This window comes from Ochotona princeps, chromosome 25 (genome assembly GCF_030435755.1).
Source record: "Ochotona princeps isolate mOchPri1 chromosome 25, mOchPri1.hap1, whole genome shotgun sequence".
Taxonomy (NCBI): domain Eukaryota; kingdom Metazoa; phylum Chordata; class Mammalia; order Lagomorpha; family Ochotonidae; genus Ochotona; species Ochotona princeps.
In genome coordinates, this window is record NC_080856.1 from 510,400 (window position 1) to 535,909 (window position 25,510).

The window sequence follows — 25,510 nt, forward strand, 5'->3', positions numbered from 1 at the left end:
CAGTCCCTCATTTCTACAACAAATTAAAAGATATTGTCTATTACTTCTTTTGTCCCTCTTGTGGCCTTCTTTAAAGTTTTCCATTTCATTTTTTTTAGTATTTATTCACTTATTTAGATAATCAGAATAAATGTAACTTTAATGTGACAAAAGTTACTGCCATTCTCTTTCTACTTCAGTTTTTCTACTTAAGCTGTTTAAAATAACACATCAAAAATGTCTCACTGTAGCAAGCTAGCCACATGGAAATGAGTAGCTTCATCAGATTAGGCCAATATTCATGGCTAGAAAATAAGTTAAATTGTAAAGGTAAATTCTGAGTGCTAAAATTTCCAGTAGATTTTGTTCTTTGTCAAAAGAATACAACACAGGGCTTGGCAGCGTGGCCTAGTGGCTAAGGTCCTCGCCTTGATCCCATATGGCCGCTGGTTCTAATCCCGGCAGCTCCACTTCCTCTCTATCTCTCCTCCTCTCAGTATATCTGACTTTGTAATAATAATAAAATAAATCTTTAAAAAAAAAAAAAAGAATACAACACATGTGAACCAGCTTGGGAAGCAAATTTGTGTTTCAGAACATCCAACTAACAGTTATATGAACACAGAATATGTCAAGGACACAGGTGACGCCCTCTGTAGGGACCGGAACCTAACTGTTAGGCTTTGAGGGTAGAGCTCCCAACTGGGTCAACACTACTTCGCTGCTAAATCAAAGAATCTCACTTTCTAAGAGGGGAGAATGACCTGTAAGTTAAAGATGGGTTAATGTGTTGTCAATGCTCTAAATTAGATCCATCTCAGTTCCTTCTGCTATCGGTTTGAGCTCAAAGAACATACGCATGTGAAATGAAGACAGGTCGGATGAAAACGCATTCTACCAAGGTCAAAAAAGTTCTTCTTGATGTATAGAAAATCCAAAATGCTATGCACAAAAGGATTTAACAAAACAGATATTTTCCCTCTGTTTAGTATTACTTAAGAAATGGATATTTTACCTGACGAAGTCTTCCTCCTCCTCTCTCCTTGGCCTCAGCTGTTTGGGTTGAGCCATATTAATCCAATTTGGCAGCGATTTCAAGAGCCTGCTGATGTCATCATCCTTTGCCCAAGATGCACTGATGACCAGCTTTTCCTCAGACTGAACAATGCCTCTACACAGCAAGAAAAAGAGACACTTCAGCACAGCACTTGACATTTTGTTAGCATTTTTTCCATAAAAAATGAATATCACACCCACATCTCTGATTAACATATTCTGAGCTCAAAGTAGTGATATTCATTCATTGGTGGTTAACACCATTTCTAGATTTTCTTCTTAGTTCCTTCATTGTTGAATAATGCTGAAAAAAACAATTAATTCCTCTTATTAGAGTTAATCTCTTGGGATAACAGAAGTGCCTGGTAAGTTTTTGGGGCATCTTTCAAGATGTTTAACACATAAAAAGTCTGGCTGCTGTCTGGTGCACTGATAACTGCTGTTTATGATGCAAGCAGTGCATATCACAGATGCACGTCCAATTCCAGCTTTCTTCTGGTGAGTCCCCTGGGAGGCAGCAGTGGCGGGCAGGTGCCTGGGTCTCTGTGGACCTGCACTGAATTCCTGCCTTCTACTTTTGGTCTGGCCAAACTTTGGCTATTGTGGGCATTTGGGGATTGAGTAAGTAGACAGAAGCTCTCAGATTGTGTACTTGTCTACAGTATTACACAGGTTGTCTGACTTCTTGATGTAGGTACTGTTTGAATTAAGGTTGCTCCTCTATTCATATAGAAACTATGTTCCAGAGGTCAGGCAGAAAAGGCTTCTGGTTATTGCTGCCCCCCAGGGCTCTGACCAGTGACTCAGAGTTGACAGGTCTCCAGTCCTTTAAAGGGTTAGCAGCTAACACTACTCTTACCAGAACATATCTGAATTTACCCTCCATGTCCAGGATCAACTTAAGTAGCTTCTTTTTGCCCCACCATTTCTACCAACATAACTGATTTCAACGGTCTAAAAATCTTAACTACCACATAAACACAACAGAAATTTCACAATGGAGGACTCATTAACTGGCAACCCCTCTAACGTCAAGATTCCAGATGGTCTCTCTTATTACAGGCAGAATATCCTTTGGTGTGGGGTCACAGTAAGAGACACTATGCATCTCTCAGTAAGCATGCGCACAGCACGCCTGTATGTATGTATAACAAAGCCTCCTTTGTCCAACAGTTTAAGGTTTGTGGACAGGAGAAGGTGAAGGCTACAAACCTTGACTCTGACAGTCTGATTCAAGGTAACACTTTTATTACTGCAGAGAGCAACACTGTTGTAGTTCTCTTAAACTAAGCAAGAATAAATAATACTTCTAATGCATTATAAGCAAAAAATTTTCTAACAGTAACTGCAGTTTAAAAAAAAAAGACTACAGAACTTTCCACCTCAACGGACTGCTGCTACCTTCTTAGTTTTGTTAGGACTTTTTATATTATCTGCGATATTTGTGGGTTGATCCAATCATCCGGCTTTTACAGCCTTAAACTTGCATTGCTGGGCTCAGTCTTATAGAACTGGACTGCCTCAGATGTAGGACATCCCATTGTTGGTAAATTCTCAAGGCTCTATTTCATTTTTTTAACATGTCTCTGATGAGGTTTTTCTATTTCCCTGAGTGGCTATTTTTTTTTGTTACAATACTCTTTGTGTACCTCTCCACTGTTGAGCCTCCGCAGTTTTCTCTGCGACAGACAGGAGGGGACCCACATAAAAGCGTTTTACTTCCCACCTTCAACAGATGTCTATGTGAATGTATTTCATCCTCATTTATTTTTAGTAGTTTTTTTTTTTTTACTTAGGTTATACGATTAATTTCTCTTTTCCCCATGATTTTAATATCTCTTTTGGAATATGTTCCTCTACTCCAGTATTTTTTTTTACATATTTTTAAAAGATTTGGTCATTTTTTATTGGATAGGCAGATTTATAAAGAAAAAGAGAGACAGAAAGATCTTCCATCTGCTGGTTCACTTCACAAGTGGCTACAACGGCTGGAGCTGCCCTGAGCCGAAGCCAGGAGCTTCTCCCAGGTCTCCCACATGAGTGCAGGGTCCCAAGGCTTTGGGCCATCCTCTACTGCTTTCCCAGGCTATTCACAGAAAAGAGGTCCAAATGCTTGGGCCACTGCCATTCAGGTAGGAGAGCCAGGAGGAGGTCCAGGCTCCTGGAGCTGATACTGGCTACTATGTTACCATACATAAAGTATAACACATAGAAGTATGTACACTATACGTTCTTTTTAAAAAATGATTTATTTATTTTTATTGGGAAGTCAGATTTACAGGCAGAAAGAGAGACAAATATCTTCCATCTACTGGTTCACTCCCCAAGTGACCGCAACAGCCAGAGCTCAATCAATCTAAATACAGGAGCTTCTTATGGGTCTCCCATGTGGGTGCAGGGTCCCAAGGCTTTGGGCTGTCCTCCACTGCTTTCTCAGGCTACAAGCAGGGAGCTGGAAGGGAAGCAGAACAGCTGGGATATGAACCAGCGCCTATATGGGATCCTGGTGTATGCAAGGTGAGGACTTTAGCCACTAGGCTACCACACCGGCCCCTATACAGTTATTTTTAAAAGGTAAGCAGTATTTGTTGTATTAAAAAACAAAACAAAACAAAAAAAGGGCTCAGTGCGGTAGCCTGGCAGCTAAAGTCCTCACCATGTGTATATGCTGGGTTAGCATACTGGTGCAACTTTTCATCCCGGCGGCTCTGCTTCCATCCAGCTCTCTGCTTGTGGCCTGGGAAAGCAGTAGAGGACAGCCCAAGACCTTGGGACCCTGCACCCTTATGGCAGACCCGGAGGAAGCTCCTGGTTTTTGATAAGGATTGTACTGAACTGAAAGACTGATTTGGGTAGTATGGTCATTTTCACAATATTAACTCTTCCAATCCACAGACAGGGGATATCTTTCCATTTATTTGTGTCTAAATTTGATTTTAATTTAAAGTTATATTGATTTCAGTGCACAGGCCGTTCACCTCTTAAACTTATTCCAAAGTATTTTTTTATTTTTTGGTTGCAAGTATAAATTACAATCTTGATTTCTTTTTTTATGTTGTTAGTATATAATTACGTTACTACTTTCTATGTGTTGATTTTGTATCCTACATTTTACTGTGTTTTTGTATTGGCTCTAACATTTTGTGTGTATAGATGTGTGTGTATAAACATTAGGGTTTTCTATACATTTCTATGTATTCTATACATATACAAGAAAGGCTGCACTTTTCATATAATTTGAATAAACCTGGTGGCAGGCATTCCCATCTTGCTGTGGGTCCCTGGGTAAAAGGCTTCAGTTTCTCTCTAGTGAGTATGATGCTCGTTTTTGGCTCATCATGATGGACTTCAACGCACTGCAGTACACTCTAAGCCTAATTTGTTTATTACTTTGTGCCATGAAAAGATGTTAAATTTTGTCAATTGCTTTTTCCGCATCTAATGAAATAATCATATGATTTTTGTTCTTCATTGTTACTGTGATGAGTCACTTTCTCTGATTCATGTAAGTCGAAAAGCTCTGCCTTAGAGGGATGAAGCCTCCTTGACCTTGGAGATAATCCCACTAATGTCGACTTTTGTCTGCAGGAACTTTGCTGAACATTTTGGAATTTATGTTCATCAGACATATATTCTTTTTGCAATATCTGTATCTGGCTTTGGTATCAGGGTAATTATTGCTGGCTTCAATAACTGTTGAATAAATACAAGAGGAAGAAGATTGAATGAAAGATATCTGGAGAGAAAAATCAGAAAAATATCAGAGAGCAAAAATATTCTATCCTTTTATCAAATATCAACATCATAAAATTAAGCTAAAGTAAACCATAACATATATGTATATAATTAAATAGGCTGACACCTACTTAGCATTTTGCATGAATGGAACATTCTTCTAAGCACTTGATTACATTAGCCCTGTTGGTCCTCGTAACAGTCCTGTATATTAGACATCACTGAGGGGCCTAGGGGAGTTGCCCATGGGTAACTGGCTGGTGAGGCAGAGCCTGCTGCATTGAGCCCAGACTTGATAAGGTCCAGGTCTAAACCATCGGAAACACCCACCAGCCTTCCTATTGCCTCTTCCATTCCACTACCTCTTCTTTGGGATTTAGCATCAGGCATTTATCTTCTAATGCACATACAACCATTCTACCCCTTGGGACCTTTGCCATGTTATTAGTCTTTCTAAACCTCTGTTTTCTCATCTGTACATCAGGGAGATCTACACAGATTTGTTGTGACTGATCAGAAAAGCTCATGACTTCAAAGTCCCTATGCCAACTATGCTTTACTGTTTATTTCCACCCCAAAGTCTATTTCACTTAGTATCAAGTTTACTGCAAAAGGTTCCTATCTGCTCATGGTAGACTGAGCAGGGTAAAAGAACTTAAAATTGGCTGTTGGCTACAGAATTCGTAGGGTACCTGGGAAGGTGCGCAACTGTGTACAGCCAGGACAATTTTTGTGCACTGAAAAAGTAGAGTAGAGGCCTTCCATTGATCAATAAACTCAAGGAAAAGGCCTATACAGAGCAGAGGCATAATTCAGACATTGCAGATAACCATGTGAAGAGCGACCTCCTAGAAGCTGAGAATTAAGACCTACGATTTCTCATTCTGTAGCACAAACATGAATCATTCTGGGAACATCTTAGAACTATGCTTTCCTAGGCCCAACTCTCATCAAGTCTGGTGTGGCAAATCTAGTAGGCCTGTTTTGAAATTTCACTGAATAATTTTGTTGAGAACCAACAGCTGAAAGACATGTAAACCAGTAAGAGGAAAACATGAAAACCAATAGGTATCAATTCTGTATTTCAAAATTGAAGTGTACTACAAAGGGGTCATTGCCAGAATAGAGTTATGCACAATAAATCACAGAAACCTGTGCAAACTCTCAGCTGCTAAACGATCTCTACGATACAGACACAGTGCATGCTCTGCAGTATTCTTTTGTATCTAATCAATAGTTAATAAAAGTGAATCTACATCAGGGCTAGGTAAGCCAAGAAGGAAGGGGGACAGAGAGCTCATCTGGAGCTTGCACAGGTTCCCCTGGCATACTCCTTAGGTCTTAGCTGCCAGGCTGGCAAGGACTGCAAGGCAAACTCAAGTAGGCTCTCACTCCTACAGGAGCCTGGATTGCAGCTACAAAGAAAACCTGAGAGGTTTCAGGAGTTACTATACTTGCCAGCTTTTGGTTTCCGTTAGATAACAGCATAGGACAAGTGAGATCCTAAAACGACACTTTGATCATGTCTTCCTCTTTCCTATCGAAACCTAAGACAGTACTCTTTCATTTAACACAGGAATTTGGCAGAATTCCCCTTTTCCTGCCATTCCTACCCGACCATATTGTCCACTCTAGGCACTTTGATTTCTCCACGTATTCTCCATTAACTGTGTCCATCCATCCTGCTCTCCTGCTTGTCCAACCTAACCTATTCAAGACGGTAGCAACTTCCTCATTTGTTTCTCAAACAAAGAGGACCAACACAGTGCCTGGCCATGTGCCAGCGCTGGCTTCTTCCGGGAATAATGCCAAGTTTTCCTGCTCTCACTCCCCATGTCCCCTGTTAGTCTTGGTCCTCCTTGAAGATGGGTGAAAAGTGGGCCCTTGGGAACCTCTCTCCAAAGGTAGTGTCACCTTAGTCTCACCCTAGAGCTGGAGTTTTATCAGTATTCTCTACCAGTCCTGATACAATTCAGACAGTCCTTCTCCCAAATCCCTTCCCTTCTCACAGGGTAAAAAAATCAATGAACTGACAGCAAATTGGACTTTAAAAGGACTGTGACTTTCCAATCACCAAACGACTGTTCAGTGCAACACAAGTTTCCGGTTGCATCTCAGGTCAGGGAACTCAAGCAGGGAGCAACTCAAGTGGAGCAACTGCTAATGCAACACATATTGGACACACAGTTGAGTTTTTCTTCACGCTCCAAAGGGTGTGACCAAGGAAAGACTGGCAGTCCTTCCTTCCCTTCTACGCAGCGTCTCTTCTTCCACAGTGAAGAGTCTTAAAGTCTTTTTATAAGTGTTTATGATTTTAATGATGCTGGTTTGCTTCTGTACTCTGCTTGCTAACAGAATAAGGCTTAACAGAAGTGCAACCATTTTAAGAATAGCCGCCATGTTAGATATAAGTTTCTGTTTCCCTGAAATGAAGTAAGTAGTATAAGAATGAGGAAATTATTAGTTATAGTTTTGAAATAGGCCGTTAGAGTAAAACTAGCCAATAGCAGAAAAAGGTCAAATTGTTTGTGTAAGTTTATGGTATGTGGTTTTGGGACAATAAAGACCCTGGAGAAATGTTGTTCGGGGCAGCAGCAGCTACCAGGAGTACTGGGGCGTTGCTGCCCATTCGCGAATGAAATAAACCTTTTGCTGTTGCATCCTTCGGCTGGTATGTGCTGCTTCACCGAGCGACCTCACGTCCCGTTCAGAAGGCCAGGAGGCCAGGACGAGGAATTTGGCCTCGGTCTTAACACACAGCATCTACATGACACCCTTCCACAGTGCCCTCCTCCTCCCCCGTTAGGGGCTCCCTCACAGGGGGATGTTTCTGACCCATACTTGGTCCCTAAATTCTCTGTGGCTACACAGGTCCTCACAGCAAGTTTGGAAAGCGAATGGCCTCTCAGCAGAGGGCATTGTGTACTCAGAGATCTGCTCAGTGCTGTGCAAGGCGTCTGCGGAGAATCACGTGGGAGAAGTCAGACTGCAATGTTTTCCTGCTCCTTTCCGCCTTCCCCAGTGTTCTATCATTTTCGATCATTTGAACTGTATATGGCTTTCTATTTAAATCAGTCATTTGCTGGCAGCAAAACCGGAACACTTCCTGTTTTTCTTCTCACTGTAATCAGGATTTGGCTGTCCAAATTAGGACTGGCCTAATTACTTCTCAGCAGGTGCCAATCTGGGGGAGGGCCATGAGTGGGAAGAGAGGAAGTAAGGACACTTCACATCTTCAGAGTCATAAATAAGAAAACACTTTGTCTTGAGCCTGAAAATCACAATTAAGGAACAGGCAACCTGCACCATGGGATGTGTGACGTGTGCATGGGAGTGTGTGCACAGCTGGGTAACAACCATAAAGAAATGATTTCCTTTTTATTCCCCTTCAAAGCATCACAGAAACACTTCACTTTTCCCAATCCTGAGAGAAATTCAACCTTGGCCTGTAATTCAACAACTATGGTAATCACATACGTGGAATGATCTGAAAGGAGTCACTGCGAAGTGGCTGGCTCCCAGGAACTGTGGCCAAGCAATGTGAGTTTCCTGGTGCCAAGGACGATATGCAAGAACCAAAAGCTATGGCTGTGTTTCACAAGAGACGCAAGGGGGCAGGCTCACCGGACAATTGATGGAGAAAGAAAAATTTCTAGGAGGTCTAGGCTATGGGGAATACTAAAACAAATCACTCTACCCACTCAGTGCCAGTTGCAGTAGCTACTATTGCTTTCTCTCACGCCAACAACCTTCCCTGTCTAAGTCATTTGCTTTAAACAAAAATATGCACTTTTTCTCACATACATTTTGTAAAGGATTTCTCTAACTTACTTGAAAGGGACAGTTACAGATTAAAGTGGAGACACAAAAGCAAAGAGATCATGCATCTATTAGTCCATTCCTTAGATGCCCACATTGGCCAGGGCTGGGACAAACTCCAGCTGTGTCTCCCACATGGGGAGAGGGCGCCCAAGTCCTCGGGCCGTCCTCTGCTGCCTTCCCAGGTACATTAGCAGGGAGCTGGATAGAAGCAGAGAATTGGGGACTGAAACTGGTACCCAGCTTGGATGCTGGCACTGCAGACAGTGACGTAACATGCTGCACTGCAATGACACCCCTTCTCAAAATCCAAGGCCCTTTTCTCTGTTATATGTATAATGTTTCCCGAGCAGATTCCCACAAGTTCCGTGGTTTTCAATGTATTTATCCACACTATTTATACATCATCTGCTGCCAAATCTCTATGCCAAAGCAGACCTTTAGCTTATGTGTGTGTGTAATTCGTTTGTGTATTTGAAAGGCAGAGTTAGAGAGTTAGAGAGAGAGAGAGAAAGCGAGAAAGCGAGAGAGAAAGAGAGAGAGAGAGAGAGAGAGAGAATCTACCCAATTGACACAACAACCAGGACTCTACCAGCAGGAGGTGGGAGCCTCCCTGGGTCTCCCCAGGGAAAGACAAAAAGCCCAAACGCTTAGGCCATCCTCGGCTGCTTTCCAAAGCACGCAGCTGGTTTGGTCCTGGAGTAGCTGGGACATGAACCAGTGTCCACATGGGATGCTGGCAGTCACAAAGCGGTGGCTTAACACACAGCATTACAACACCAGCCCAAAGACCTCTCTGCTTTTGATGCATAAACTCACCTACCTACTCCGCATCTCCTGTGGACGTCCAATACATCCTCTAGATGTAAATACTGATCTACCTGTTCCCAAACTTGCAAAGTCCTCTGCCTTCATAGCTAGCAACTCCATCTTATCACTGCTCCAATAAATTCCAAGTCATTTGTGGTACCTTTCCTTCACACCTTACATCCGATTTGGCAGAGACTTCTTTCTGACTGCTTGTTTCTAAGATACATTTATCTATCTCAAAGAGTGACAGCAAACGAGAGAGAGAGAAACAGAGACACTGAGAGATCATCTATCCACTGAATCATTCCCCAGATGGGTACAACAACGGCCAGGGCTGGACCAAGTCAAAGCCAGGAGCTAGGAAGTCAATCCAGGACTCCAACAAGGATGAAGGAACCTAAGTTCTTAGGTCATCATCCACTGCTGGATTAGAAATGGAGGACAGGATGCTGGCCACAGGTGGACTGGGGGACCTAGGGGTGTGGGCTTGCAGGGGACTGGGTGATGGCATTGGTAGGGGTATACCCAGTGGGGGCTCACACCGAGGCTGGCTGAGTGAACCTGGAAATTTCCCCAGGTGCTTGGTCCTGGCCAGGGTCAGGGGTGGGGGTGGGAGGCTAGGTTAGCATGCTGGTGTGGTGTGATGGTGAACCAGGCTTCGGGAACTCTGAATGTGGAGGGGGAGGGTCCGAGGCCAACACATGTTTCAGGAGCCTGGGACCCTAGTGGGTGGACAGAGCTCCAGGCCAGCATACCAGTGCACTGGAAAACTGGGCTTGGTAACACTGGGCTGGGGAACCCATTTTTTCCTGGGCACGGGCCTGTGGATTGCTCAGGGAAGAGGGTAATGGGATGTGTGGGAGGGAAAACCAATGAGGGAACATGTTGCAGGTGAAGAAACACTTCTGAGGAATTTCCATCAAGGAGGCTTCTCTACCAGCAGGTGAGCGAGGGGGCTGAGACCCAGCAGTTTGGAGGGGGAAGCTGGAGAACCTTTCTGTGTCAGACTGATGCACTCATGTGGGAGACCTGAGCTAGGCTGGTTAGCACGGACAACTGCCAATAACCATTCACTAGTGTACACTAAAGCTAGGGCTGGGGGCCTGCCTGAGAGAGCTACATCACAGTACACGCTACTGAATGTAGTTAACAGCAGATGGGTAACGTTAGGCTGGGCCATGACACTAACCAGCATGCAAGAGAACCAGGTCTGGGGGCAGATATTGTAGGGGATATGTGGGCTTATCCCTGTGGAACTGCAATTTCCGCTGGTTTGCTCAAGAGCTGGGGTGGTGACAAACTGTGATACACATGATCATGGAAACCTCCAACACTCATGGGTACTAGGGTTGGGAACAGGTATGGCTGGCCCAGGCAGCAGCAGCACCATCAATGTACCCATGAATAGGGTGTGGGATGTGCTGGGCCACAACATCCACCAGCTCATACAATGGCCGACACAGAGGGGACAGACTACGCTGGGTAAGGGCCTAGCACCCACTGGCACATATGAGATCTGGGTCTGGCAATGGGTTTGGTGGGGGAACTTGGGGAGCTCCCTTAGTGGGCCATTGATTGCACTGGTGAGCACTTGATTCAGGCCTGGGAGTTGGTCATGACAGGAAAGGCAGCTGCACTTGTTGGCAAGTGTATGGGTTGATTCTGGAGAGGGGCAGAGGATCAGGCAGGGCCAGGTCAAAGCTTAGCATGCTATTATGTGCAGGAGCCAAGATGGAGAATGGGTCATGCTGGGCTATGCTATCAAACCTACTGGTTTGCAAGTCAGGGATGGGGCAGACTTGGTAGGAGAAGGCTGCAACACCTACCACAAGACTTGGGACTGGCCATGGGCTCAACCAGGCTAGGTAGCAGCATCTGACTGTAAAGAGCAAGCCAGGGATGGGCTACGCTGGGCTCGGTCAGAGCAACCACTGGCACATGCAAAATCTGTGGCTGGGAGCAGGCCTGCTTAGGGAGCTAAGGGGACGCCCCGGCTGGGCTGTGGTTCCAACTGGTGAGTGGTGAGTGTGAGAACCGGAATGGGGGCGCAAACTGGGCTGGGCGTAACTGCAGTATCCCTCAGCATGGACGTGGGTGTGCCAGACTGGGCAAGGTCTCCACACCTGCTCAACCATGTGAGAACTGGGTCTCCAGGTGGACCAGATTTGGCTGGGCTGTAGCACCCAACAGTAAGAACTGGAATGGGTGTGGGCAAGTCATGCAAGACATTGTTCCTGCAACGGCCGAAGGTGGGCTAAGTCAGTCTGGGCCAAGGACCCACTGGTGTATGGGAGATCTTCTACTGGGAGGAGACGTGATAGAGGAGCTTGGGGAACTCCTCTGTCAGGACACAGTTCCTAAAGGTGAGCACAAGAACCGAGGCTGGGAGCAGCCCAGACCAGGCCATGTTACAGTGACCACAGGCACATGTGTGGCTCAGATATGGGTGCAGGCAAGGCTGGGCCTTTTCACAACACCCACCAGCAGACCTGAGAACCAGGATGGGGTACGGAACAGGCTGGCTAGGGCTGCATCACCATCCAGTTCACATGAGGGCCAGGGCTGGGGGCTCTCCAGGTTGGTTTATGTTGAAATACCCAACAGCATGAGGAGCTGGAACTCGGGGCAAGCAGGCTGTGCCAAGCTACAGCACCTATCAGCAAATGCTGAGGTGATGCGTACAGTGACAGACCAGGGTTGCAGCTCCTACCAACACACGTAAGGCCTGGAAGGAGGCCGTTTGTGGAGAAGCCAGTGCATGGAAGGACAGAAAGCACTTCTCTTTCCCTCTCTGATATTCTTCCAGACAAAGCAAGAAGAAGCTAATCAGGCCCAGCTCTACCTTTAGTGGGCTTATCGTCTTGGTGAAGAATACGGAGTGATATTTGGGATAGTAAGAGAATGTGGCTTTCTAGAATACATGAAGAAAGTACAAAAGCTAACAGTAAGTGTTTGGTGTAGGCTTTGTGAAAAGCGAGGATCCTTTGCACAGACGGGCTTGAGGATGGGGAAGGAAGGAAGCCGGAGCAAAGTCAGGAAGTTGGAGAAGGTAACAAAAGAACAAGTGCTAGACGTTTGGGTTTCAGAGAGGATTGCTGGGGCCAGGGGGAGGATCTGCAATGTCCCTCTCTGGAATTTGGCCTTTGAATTTGCCCAGGGAAGCCACTGAGCATGTACAGACAGGAAGTACAGTCCAGAACTGCTCTCTGGGTAAATTCCTCTGTCAGCTAGATGGACGAGGAAGCACATTTCTGACAGCAACCACACTGTGTCTCCTGGATGTTATTCTTTCTTCCTTAACATTCTGTGCTGAATCTGCAGTGTAAGGATACTATCTATCCTTCATTATTTCAGATGTAATTAATATTTTATCATATATTCTTTTTTGTAATTCTTTCACATCTTGTCAACAAGACCATAATTTGATTCTATTATTAGCCTTCTACGAGAAGTGCTGTGATCTTTTCCAGTAGCCCTGAGAGAGGAAATGAGAGGGTAACTGTTGGTTTTCAAGTTCTTACTAGCCTTTCATTTCCACAGATGCTGAAAATAGGAGAAACTATTCTTGTGTGACAGCATGAGAACTCCAGCCCAAACATTTGTAGGAACATATTTGCTAAAAATGAAAAGTAAATTCTATTATGGAATATGAAGAATTTCAAATTGTTATACCTTAAAGATACTTCAACCACAAGATGGGCCAATTAAGATATGGAATTTCCTTGGGGAAGACAAATTTTGCCATTCTAGCTTTTTATGAAACTCAAGGCTGACACCTCATTGGTCCAACCCAAGGGCAGTCCTCAGTGGCTCTGCCCTTTGTGCCTCAGCTCCCTCGGCCAGACCATCAAGGTCTCCAGCACTGCTGGCGTGGGACACATTCTCCCCGTGCCCCTCGACAAACTCAGGGAAGAGCTTTCTCCACCACAGCGAAGCGCGGCGCTGAGGCTGGCACAGGGACAGCTGCACCCCGAGACCCGGCCTGAGCCCCGGGAAGCTGCACCTGTAAGCCGCTGAGCAGGTGTCCTTGTACTCCTGGAGTTTCACACACACCATGCTGAGGAACTGATCCGAATATGCGCTCAAATCATGCATCAGATCCATGAGGTCTTGCACCGTTTTTTCCACAATGATTGTGCTCTGGAAAAAGAAGAAAAGGAGAGAGGATCAAGGTCCATGAGATTCCTGGACTCATTTCACGTAGAGCGCAAGAGAGCACAACTAAAAGGATGCACTAATTCAAGGCACTTGAGCTTTGCTGGAAAAGCTGGACATGAAAACATGGAACAGAACAACAAAATGCTCTGTCCAGCACGGGTCTTTCCAAAGGCCTGAGAGGAGAGAGGGAAGGAATTCCACCGAATTCTCACCCACATGACATCCCTGCACTTATTTTCTGTTTGTCTTTCATAAAGATTGATTCTTCTGGAAAAGGCAGGTTTACAGAGAAAAGGAGACAAAGAGAAAGATCTTCCATGCACGGGTTCACTCTCCAAGAAGCTGCAGGGGTCGCAGCTGAGCTGATCCAGAGGCAGGAGCCAGGAGTGTCTTGCAGGTCTCCTGCGGGAAGCACCGCTCCTTGGATAGAAAGGCCAGGAGGAGTTTCTGGCTGCGTGGCAAGGCCTGGCAGAACGCCTCTCTAATCACCTCAGCACTGCCTCATCCCATTGGATAGACACTCAGTCACCTCTGATTTTTCATGGAATTCTCCTGAGGGTGTTGTTGTTTTTCTGCAAATGTGAAATGACTTCTGTAACTGCTTTAACACCAGAAACTGATTTTATCAATCATGTTATGGTAAAAGGATCTCTAGCAACTTAAGACAGTGAGACACAGCTGAAAGCACACAGCAGCACAACTGAGACTGTATGATTCCCAAATGTCTTACTATGTGCCCACTTTTGACCTGGAACTCATTCTAAGATGTGTGATGTTCTCCATAAGAAATGGCTTGATAATATCTTAGAACAGATGGTAATCATGGAGGTACGAAGAAGAGTTTGTTTGCCGTGCAGCCCTGAACTGTTACAACACATGGAATGACACACTTTGGCTTCCCACCATGTAAAGCAGCAAGTGCAAGGGGCATCTTCTAAAGGGAGACAGATGGGAGCCCTCAGAGGAAAATGGTTTAAAACTTCTACCTTATACTGGCACTTATACTTAGGGAAAGAAAATAGTTTGAAAAGATAAGAAGTTTGTTGCAAAGGCCCTCCATTCATAGAAAGGCTGGGTTGCCTTGATTCTTTTCACTGCCCTTTAACAAAAGCACAAAAAATAACAGAATCAGTACTAGGTGAAGGTATGATAATTAGTATATGACTGATACAAGATTTAAGAATCTATGCTGGACTCTATGTTTGGTATATGCTTGCAATGGGGGAATCTCAACTGATCTTGAACTGTGGTTATGCAACAAGGTGGAGGAATCCACCATGGTGGGAGGGTTTGGGGAGGGGTGGGGAGAACCCAAGTACCTATGAAACTGTGTCACATAATACAATGAAATTAATGAATTAAAAATAATAAATAAAAAAAGAAAATAAATCTTTAAAACAAAACAAAAGAATCTCTGATATATGCATTTATAAACTCTTTTCATTTATGTTTTGTTTTTAGTTCTGTATTCTTGATATGTTAGGTAATATTAGTTTAGGTTTAATGAAAATTGATTCTGGGTATAACCAAACCACCTGTCACTTTGTAACCGCATGTGCTGCCAACCATGGGGTTCCTGGCTTCAGCTGGGTGACTCCAGGTTAATGGCATGCTGAAAATGTTTTCTTTGGAATCAAATAATGTTTTTTAGAATTGTTTTTGTAATCATTCTTTTATCCAAGAAGTAAAAATGCAACAATTGGATGTGGTACAAAAGCTTGCAATGATTTCCGTATAAATAAAGAAGGCAGCTTTTCGGAGTTGTCCATTATGAGCTCATCATAGTGGACCACATCTCTTCTTGTCTTCTTGCCAATCCACGCATCCTTTGCAAACTCTGAAGTCAGCTGGAGCTGGTCTCTGGCAGTCTCCCACATGGGTGCAGGGACCTAAGGCTTTGGGCCAGCCTCGTCTGCTTTCCCAGGCCACAAGCAGGGAGTTGCATGGGAAGTGGAGCTGCCAGGATTAGAACCGGCACCCAGATGGGATCCTGGCACGTTCAAGCTGAAGATTTAGCCACTAGACTACCGCAATGGGCCCCCTGCTGCTTTTAACAAAGAAAATGTATCATCACATGAAACCTGATTTATCATGCACAGGGATATGACAGGCAGCAAAGAGGAAAGAAAATCATCAACAATTTATTGTAAATGTGTCAAATATCATCAATGCATTAAGAAAAACTAACACTTGTACTGTGTTTTACAGTTTGCAGAAGGTTTTCCCATCACAGCATGTTATGTCACTTGAGACTCAAAATAATCATGATAATCATGAACATTTACAGAAGTCTAACACGTGCAAGACACAGGGCTAGCTAAGCATTCACAGGCTCATCTCACTAAACTGCAGCACCGCCTACCTGTCAGGCGGGTCTTATCACTGTGAGCTGAAAGATGGGGAAAGAGTTTAGAACGATGACTGTAAACCAAGCCTGATCTAGGCTCTGCTCTTTCTGTTCTTTAATTGTATCAACTAGACCTGAGTTCTCCTGCTGAGGCCTGGGTCAGTCTGCCCTGAGGTCACACCATTTCAGACTGTCCTTCCTCTGTGGAAGCAGTGGCCCAACATAGCCTCCAACTATGTCTGCAGAATGAGCTGAAGGAATATGCAAAGGAATGTCCAAGGGAGAGGAATGCGCATGTCTTGCAGCTGCTCACTACGAATGCTGTGCAGCCAACCGGTGCCACCTGACTCCCAGCAGAGGCACATTAAACACATTCCAAGTACTCGATGAAGAAAACATGGAGCTGTTTAAACTTTAACGCATGCCTCTTTCAAAGGGAGAACTACACTCAAATAAACACAGGCTCACCAACTTGGAATCCTTTGGCCAATGATGGAGGAATATGTACTTCTATAAAATTACACAGACTGTAGTAGATTTGGGCCACAAAAGTGAATGCTAAAAATTATTTTTTCCAGTCCAACAGTGACACAACGAGGAATTTAAACCATTTTATTATGCTGAAACGCACACTACAGGGTACAGAGTTTTGGCTGAATTTTTTCTAAAAAATAAAAAGCAGCAAAAGCAGACAGCTTTTCTCCACACAACAGAGTATTAGCTGGAATTGTGAATCATATTTGCACATTTATTCCAGATAATCTGGTGTTAGAGGTTTCCTGTCTTCTCTCCCCTTCCCCTCCCTGCCGCCCTTTCTCCAGGAAATAATTAGAAGATGAAAAGCAAGGAGTCATTGCATTGAAAGAGTCTGTCAGGCAAAGCTCATAGCAAACCAAATTACAGTCTCTATAGAATCCCCACAAGTTCAACTTCCTTTCTGTATTGATTTTAAGATTACAGCACTGCAGCTCACCCTGATCCATAATCCCATTCCTCTGTGTGTGTGTGTGTGTGAGTGACAGGAATTGATTCTGCTCTGCTCCATGTCCCCACATGGAGCTCTACAACCTTCATCTTGATTCAGAACACGGGGTATGCTACAGAATGCCGACAGCGATGAGCAAGGAGAGGGCAGGTCTGCCCTTCTAACAAAGCCCACCGAAAACAAAGCCTTGGTGGGGAAGAGGGCCTGGGGAGCTGACTGGCGCTGGGAGGAAAGCTTTGGTGCTCCTCCTAACTGTGCTGTGACGCTCATCCCTGGGGTGTGTCCTTCCTTCCTCCCTCAGATTCAAGCTGATGGCTCCTTGCCCTGCTGCCCTTCAGGACCGCTGCAGCTGGGCTGCCCAGTGCCTGGCTGTGCCCTCAGCCTTCTAGAACAGATGTTCCCGGGGATTCTCACTGTCAAGAGAGTCAGTATGCTGTTTCTTTTTGGCCATCTCAGCTCTCACTGCGTCTGCTGGCTGATGGTTCCCTAGGATCTTCAGGACAATGCCACTAATCAACACGAGGGATAGTGTCAACACATAAGAACAAACCTCCCTCTAAGTGTCACCCACGTAAGGAATGTTAAGGAATGTCAGGCACAGAGCCCTTGGTACTTCGAGCTGCAAGGATTAGTTGTGGTCTGTATTTACTGTCTCGGCTTTGGGTAACTGGAATGGTACTGCAGACATCTGAGAGCAAGGGGTGACTGGAGACCCCGCTGCAGATCCCCCGGAGATTTTGGGGTGAACAGGAAGTAGTGGCACGGCATGATTAGAACTCCAAGGGTTAATTCTCACGGTGGTTTGCCTTGTCCTGACAACACTTGGACAGTCAATCACTATGTTCTCGTTAAGAAAAATGACACTGTAGTTTGCCAGATAAGACTATTTTTACAAGAAAAGTTCCTATTTTTCAAGACTTTAAAACAATTGCCAAATCAGTGGCTCTGATAGCTAAACGTCTAAAAATACCAAATTTCTCACAAGGTCAGTCTGGTTCCCATTCATTTGATCTCTTCAGCATCTCAAATTATGTACTGACTCGTTATTAATTTGGGGATTCGCCAATGGTGAATACAACAAATTCAAAATAAGTAAAACTTTGATTTTATTCACTATAATTTCTTCATTTCAATAAAATCTGTTTATTTGGAAGGTAGAGTTACAGAGAGAGACAGAGTGGTATTACATCTGCTAAACACCCCAGCAGGGGCTCAGGCCAGGAGGCAGAACTCCTGAGCCGCAACTGCATCTGGGTCTTTCACGTAGCTGCAGAAGCCAAAGTATTTCACCCAACTTCTGCTGCTTTTCCAGTCACGTTAGCAGAGTCCTGGATCAGAATTGGAATAGCTGTGACTCCAACTTATACTAAGATGGGATGCCAGTATTTTAATCAGAGGCTTGACCCACTGTGCCACAATGCTGGCCCCAATTCACTCTAATGTCTAAACCATCACAAGTGATTGGATATTTGTTCATGAACAACCCAATTCACTTTACTTGGAAGTTATTAGCAAGTAAAAAATCTGGACATGACATGGAAAATGATAAAAGGCCGGGGGGGGGGGGGGGATCCAGCACAGCAGATGCAATAATGAAAACAGGAGCGACAACAGCTGTTGTGAGACAACACGCACCTGAAGGAATTTGCAGGTGACAAGGCACACGGCTTGGCCGGACCCGCCTGGATCAAAGATCTCTTCCTCTCTCTGTCTTTATCAGCTTGCTTTTCAAATAAAAATTTCAGAAAACAAACAAATGTAGCCAGAGAAATGCACCCTTCACTTAGACACACTGCATCACGTTCCTCCCAATACATCCCCCCGCCCCCGTGGAAAAGCAGGGCTTCGGGGCAGCAGGATGATGACGTGGCTGTCCTACTCATGGATATGTTCAATTACAAGTCAGTAGAGTGGCCATAACATATTGTTCTTGCAGTTACTATCAGCTCTAACTTGCAGATGGTTTTAAATAATGATAGTTACAACAACGATAATTACAGAAGCCAGAAGAAACCTGTTCTCCTTTTGATCCTATGTTTTGATTTGTATTACACTTAAAATGTTCTGAATGGGTCTGTTCCTTTGCTAACTAAGCCATCTGGGAAAGAAAAAGAAGTTGTGAACTCGGGTACCTGAAGTAAGTTGCAGGCATCCTTGTTGACGAGGCTAAATACCCACTGTCTACCTACAGTGTACTTCTAAAACAGAAAGAAGTGGAAGTGATGTTAGGGTTAGAACCACCGGCCATGAAATGACAACTGTGCCGTAAAGGATCAGCAGCTGGTTGAGGAAAAGATAAATAATTAACTCATTAAGCAAATAAATATCAATGAAATAGATGTCTTCTCTGTACCAGTTTGAATGAAAAAGGCAAAAAGCCAGATAAACCAGTGTTCCTGCCGTCCAGCCAGTAAACACTCGGAGCAAGGAGCAAATCAATGCACAGGCTGAGGACACCGAAGGCCTTGGCAGCTGTCATGGGCACCTGCTGCTGCAGGACTAAGGCAACAAGGAGGAAAGGTCACTGGACTTGGGTCGAAGGTGGGGAAGAACGGTGACAAAGAGGAACCAATAACTGAGCTAAGCTGCGGAAGGTAAACATCAACTGGTACACCGACCTTGGGATTCAGATCATTTCAGATTCTTCATGGCTACGTAGAGTGCATGTTTGTGTGTATGTGAGTGTGTGTGACAGAGAGGAAAAGAGAGTGGGAGAGAGAGAAGGCAGGAAGGCAGGTTGCGAGAGACAGGCCAATTGTGCAGGCCCTTCCATTCTAAATGTGCATCTATCCACCAGCCCGATTTCCCCTTTGCCCTTCCCCAGCACGAACACACAACAGGTTATTCCAAACAACTGTCACTAAAGCTGCCACAGGTGCAGGAAGATGATTTCAGGAATGATAAGTGTACAACCAACAAGGAAATAAATTCTGAAGCACAATTTTGTGAGGATACAGTTAACAAGTTATAGACAGGCTTAAAGAAAGCAAGCATGAGAACAAATTACGAACAATCAGAAAGACTATTTCTTTAAAATTCACTTAAGTGATTAAAAAATTATTTTGCAATTTAAAAACTTGGAAGATATATATAAATTAAAAATATGCTTTAGACATTTTAGGTACAGAATAATATGTGGTTGAACAAAATATGACTAACATTTGATAAGCACAGCTGGCTTGCTGTGAGGTTTACTTGGAAGTCTGTGATTTTATATTTAATATAAACAAAATAGTGGGAAAGGAGGGGACCTGCAGTCATTGTGCTTACTCAGACTACGAGAACTCACAGGACAACTTTCTCTTCCCAGCTAATATAAGTAATAAGGAACTCTTCGCTGACTTACACGTTTCGAAGTAGAATGGCTCTATGGTGAAAGGAAGCTGTGCAGCGGACAGGATGGAGGCAGGACCAGCCTAGAACCAGAAGCCCCTCAGGTGGCCATGTCAACTGACCAGGCACAGCAGAGCCTGGCCACTCCACTGCCGGCTGCCAACGGCTCTGCATGGATGGTTCCGAGCCAGTAAGGACTCTTCTCCCTTTGCATTTTCCAGAAACCCTGGCCTCTTGATTCGCCCAGAACTGACACCTCAGATAAAAGGAGATACCAGAAGGACACAGACTGCAATGCACTGTCCTCAAACTTCTCTCTGAAATTACATTTTAGCATAATTTTTGTTATCCTGCTAATAGCATCATCGCAACATTTTTCTGACACCTTCTTCCTGAGAACTCTGAGAACTTCCCAAGACTGGCAAACTGTGAGGAAGTGGAGCAGTCATTACATCCCTATGTTGTAGCAAGTCTAAGACTTAGGGCAGTGTCAAGGAACCAGCATCACACCAACAGGTTTTCAGAGAACTCCACAAGATCCAGCTGCAACCTAAGGTGATTTGAAATACTTTTATTTCTCTATAGTTCTTACATTTTCACTCCATTCTGACTCGTCTCTCACGTCACAAAGTATCACGGTGCCAGTGGCCCCTCTGCTGACATAGAATCATCCAAGCATTCTATGTGATTACTTTATCCTGTTGAAGATTACAAGTCCTCAGCCACCCCCTTTATATCCGACAAACCCCCCAAATTCACAGAGTATATATTACCATTCTTTTTTGCTATCAAATCAAGGGTTCTTCAGCAGGAGGCTTCGATGACCCACATCGGGGCACAATTCATTAGGGAAAGAGCTACAAATACATAAATCAACATGTCAGGAGAGGAAGTTCAGCTGGACCGAGTCGGAAACGCAAGCTACATGCCCACTGGTTCTGCTCTGTGCAGGCTCACCTGTCTTTGGTGGCTCACACCATATAATAATCAATTCTGCTGACAAGTTTGCCTGCAAACTGTTTCAGCCTCAGTTACTCCCACAGCTTGGAGGTGAGGTGTGGGGCCTCCAAGGAGCATGAGCAAGGAGCTTGGCTTCCCGTAAACTAGAACACATGGAAGCTGGGGGAGAGAGCAAGGGCAGGGTGTAAGTACACACACACACACACACACGGAACCAGGCCAAGGATAGAAATGCAACTCAGATACACCTCCTACCAGGAGAGATGATGGGATCCAAGAACTAATGACTTTTCAAGTAGTTCTGGTTTTTAACAAAATTGGTTGCTGTAAACTCAGCATTCTAGCTCATTCCAGGAACAAATTTAATTGCTCTATATGACCTTTCTATGCTGAGCAAAACAAAATGTACCACAGGACAAAAAATCAAAGACTATTCAGCAGGAAAGCTGGGCACCAAGCATGTTTCCAACATGGACTCGGGGACACTGGGCAATTCATTTCTTTCTCTCTTCTCTCCAAGAGGTGATATGCATCACCAGCAGGCTTGCCCACCACCAAGCAGGCTGAGGCTCGATGCATCTTCCTGAGTTGAGATGAGTCCTTTATTATTTACCTTTCCTAGATTTTAACATCTTATCTGTGGGGAGAAAAAGGTTGATAGGGAACTGGAAGTCACCACAATGCATTCCAATGAACTAAACTCAATGGGATTCTGCCAAGGTTTGTGTGAAAGGAGCAGTAATAGAACCGCCTATCCGCTGCCCGGGGAAGTAGCTTTTCTTCCCATGTTCAAGAGAAGTTAGTGGTCAAAATAAGAATATCGACTTTTCCTTCACCCAGGAAACACCTACTCCCTTGAGAAGGAGACAGCCAACTCAGAAGGCACAATTATGTCTACACTATAGGATTTAAGCAGCCAAAACAGAAGAAAAAAAAAGACCAAATACATCCAAATTTTTACTTTACCAAGTAAGGATGCTTAAAACAAAACACAAAACAGATCATCTACAATTCCATTATTTTCAAACATAAAAATCTTTTAACACCAGAAAATATGGGAGAAATAATACTCAGAAAAAAGATAGTCTTTCCAAGAAAGTAAAAGTGAAATTTTCCACTTATCCTCTCCATGCCCATGTGCGCATACACGCACGTGCACACACACACCCAACTCCCCTGACCCTCTCCTGTTTTCTGTGGATGGCATGGCAGTGGGGCCGGCCCCTCCCCCCCGGGGACTACAGCTCTAGGGAGAGGTGTCAGATACCATTAACAGGAGTACCTGCTTTGTACATCACTGAGCCTCAGGAGACAGTGTTCCATCAGTGAGGTTGTTTTCAAATTTGAGTGGATGGGAGAGTCTTGCTTTTAAATGGGAAGTCATCCACTTCACAGATCAGGGTTTCACTATTTTTCAGGAAAAAAAAAAAAGGAAAGGAGGTAGACATTTGGCCTAGTGGTATTGCACCCCAAATGAGAGCACCTGGGCTCCATGCGGCCCCCGCGCCTCACTCCAGCACACCGCTGGGGATGAGTCCAGGAGGCAGGACTTACGGCCTACATCATGGGGTTCTTGCCGCCCCGACTGAGTTCCTGAGCACTGCTGCTGTAGACAGTTGGGAGTGAATCAGCAAGTGAGAACTGGCTTTCTTTTTCTATATATCAAAGAAATTAATTAATATGCATTTTTAATTTGGAGATACAAAACACAGAAAAACTCTGCTGGTATGATTTTATCTTTGGGTTATTAAGTGTCAATTTTTAAAAACACTAAATTAGCATAAAATTCAAGAGTGTGAAATGAAATTGTGCCATTGTCTCTTGCTGTGGGCAGACATATTCGGAAGGAAAACACTGATTCATAAACCCCACACTCTCCATGTGACCGAAAAATGGAGCCCAATGCAAAATCCAGATTATTCAAACCATTTTAGTGGCTTCCCATTTTTTAAATAAAATTCTCAGCTCCTTTTATCACTAAGAATTTTAAAAACGAGAATTATAATATCCTTGCTGTCCATTTTTTCCTTTTATGTTCCTCTTTTGTTCTAAAAGTGAGAGTAGAATGAAGTGCCTAGCTCACTAGACTTCCAGACGGTCAAACGAGCACTGACGCCCAGGCTGGTGCTTTCCCGACAGTACGGACAGAGCCCCCATTCTCTCTGCATGGCTCTTGTTCAGTGCAACAGCTGATGGAACTCAAGCACCTTAAATGTGTAATAGCTAAATTTCTGCCTTGACTAAAGCTCAAAGTTCATCAATTGATATAAACCAAAATGGGAATTTTCAATGTATTAAAAATATCCCTTCAATTTCCTGGTGAATACACTTGAAGTATGCAACTAGTTCATATCATACGCATGCCTTCATCTTACAGATGATTCTCTTCTCCAGCTATCTGTGCCTGTTCCCCACCTTCTTCTGGTCTGTTTCCTGGTGCTACCATACGCATGTTACAACACGGGCCTCTTCCTGTGTTTCTTTTCTCCTTCTGATCTTGAACTCCACACAACCAGCCACAGGTAAGAGCTAGATAAAAACACACATCTTTATTTCATTAAATAAATGCACATACATGGCTTACTGTACACCAGGCATTATGGTTTTAAAATGATGATGGTTTATTCCCATAGGAACTGTCTACATTTAACAGATGGAGGAACAGAGGCACAAGAAGTTTTAACAACTGCAGGATACCACAACTAGAAAATGCAAGTCCAGCACTTGCTTTAACCCATGGCAGAGGAAATCTGAAGCCAGGGTGGAAGATGGCTGTGGGAGGCAGAGACAGAGATATGAATGAGTGATTCATTAGAGATAGGACTGAAGATGGCAGCCCAGGAGTTACATGGGCTTGAGGTAAGGTTTACTTAGCCATGGGGCAAAGAAAGAGAGGGAAGTGACCACTGTAAAGGAAGATTGTGCCCACCTGGAGGTGGAGGAGTCATGCCTTGCGAGGTGTACCATAACCAACTTCAAGTCACCAATGGGAGAGATACATAGTGACACACTTAGTGATACAGTGCTGCTGTTTGCTCTAACAGATCCAAATAACCAGAAAAGCAGGGATGATAACAAAATGCAACATTAAGAAGTGATGGATTTGCATATTTATTATTTTTCTTCAACTATGTTAGATCTACATTTTATTAATGGTTAATAAACTGGCTTAAGATTTCTGAAAGAATCTCAAAACTGGCTTGCAGGTGTCTCAGGAGAGAATGATGACCCAAATACATCTATTTGCAAACATGTGGATGGATGAGTGGAAGACTTGAACTTCACAGTATCCCAACTCACCACAGACAGAAAATCAATTCAGGAAGAAGGGAGAGGAGACTGATAGAGCTCTGGGTAGGTGTCATTAAGACGGCCAGGCCCTACATCGGACATCCAATTCCAGCTTCCTGCTAACTCAGACCTCCGAGGCAGCAGGGGATAGATGATAGTTCAAGCAGTTGGGCCCCTGCTGCCCATTCGGGATACCCGGCTGTTGGCTTTGGCTGGGCCAGGCCTGGGCTGTTGTAGGCCTGTGGGGTTGAACCAGCAGATGGGAGTTCTACCTTCCTGTCTCTGCCGCTGTGCTTCTCAATTCGTTATTTTTTAAAAATGTTGCAGCTTCTAAAAAATCAGAAATGTCTAGTTTAGTAAGTACAGGAAGAAGTGTGAGAGTTTGAGAAGGGAAGTCTGGCTTGTCTGACGTGCCACAGGCCACAAGTGGGAACAAAGGAACACTGCCACCTTGCCACCACCTTCAGCTCCCGCAATGAAGTCCTGTACTGCCTTCCTCTGCTGCAAGGGCCTCCTTGATTTACTTACAGGCAGCAAAAAAGAGGTCAAGAAGAAGCACACTTTATCAGATGACATGCTTCAGATCATAACGACAGACTGTGGAAAGAACATGTGACGCAGGAATTTAAAGCAATTTATGCATAAAGTTGCATAAGGCACTGAGAAAACCCAGTGTGAAAGCTCCTGGTATCCAAAGAAAAGGTCGAGCAGCACAGGTAACCAGAAATCTCTAGAGAAACACAAGCCCGCAGTCTGTTTCACTCGCCAAGCTTTCCCTAGAGCTACACATGGACTCAACACAACTGCACCTGGGACACTTCTTCCACTTAGCAGATGTGTAAGAGAAAACACCTTTTTAGGACAACTTTCTGCCTTTTTGTATATGTGATTCTAGTAGTATTTGAAAATTCACGAGCTAACAAAGAAAAACACATTTAAAAGTTTTGACTTCCAGCATGTCCTACTACCTGTACTAGTTGTAGCACACTAGAGAAATTTTATATATAAATAAAATTACCAAGTACTTATCAAATGTT

The 25,510-nt window shown here is 44.2% G+C and overlaps 1 protein-coding gene across 1 annotated transcript in view; it reads right to left on the reverse strand.

Moving 5' to 3' along the window:
• The window catches only part of EXOC4 (exocyst complex component 4), a 599,303-nt gene that overhangs the window by 121,140 nt on the left and 452,653 nt on the right, over nt 1-25,510 (reverse strand). Inside the window, exons 12-13 of the mRNA XM_004598184.4 lie at nt 13,403-13,539; nt 995-1,150 (exon numbers count right to left, since the gene is read on the reverse strand). Of these exons, the coding sequence (XP_004598241.2) occupies nt 995-1,150; nt 13,403-13,539 (293 nt within the window). The remainder of the gene's footprint in view (nt 1-994; nt 1,151-13,402; nt 13,540-25,510) is intronic.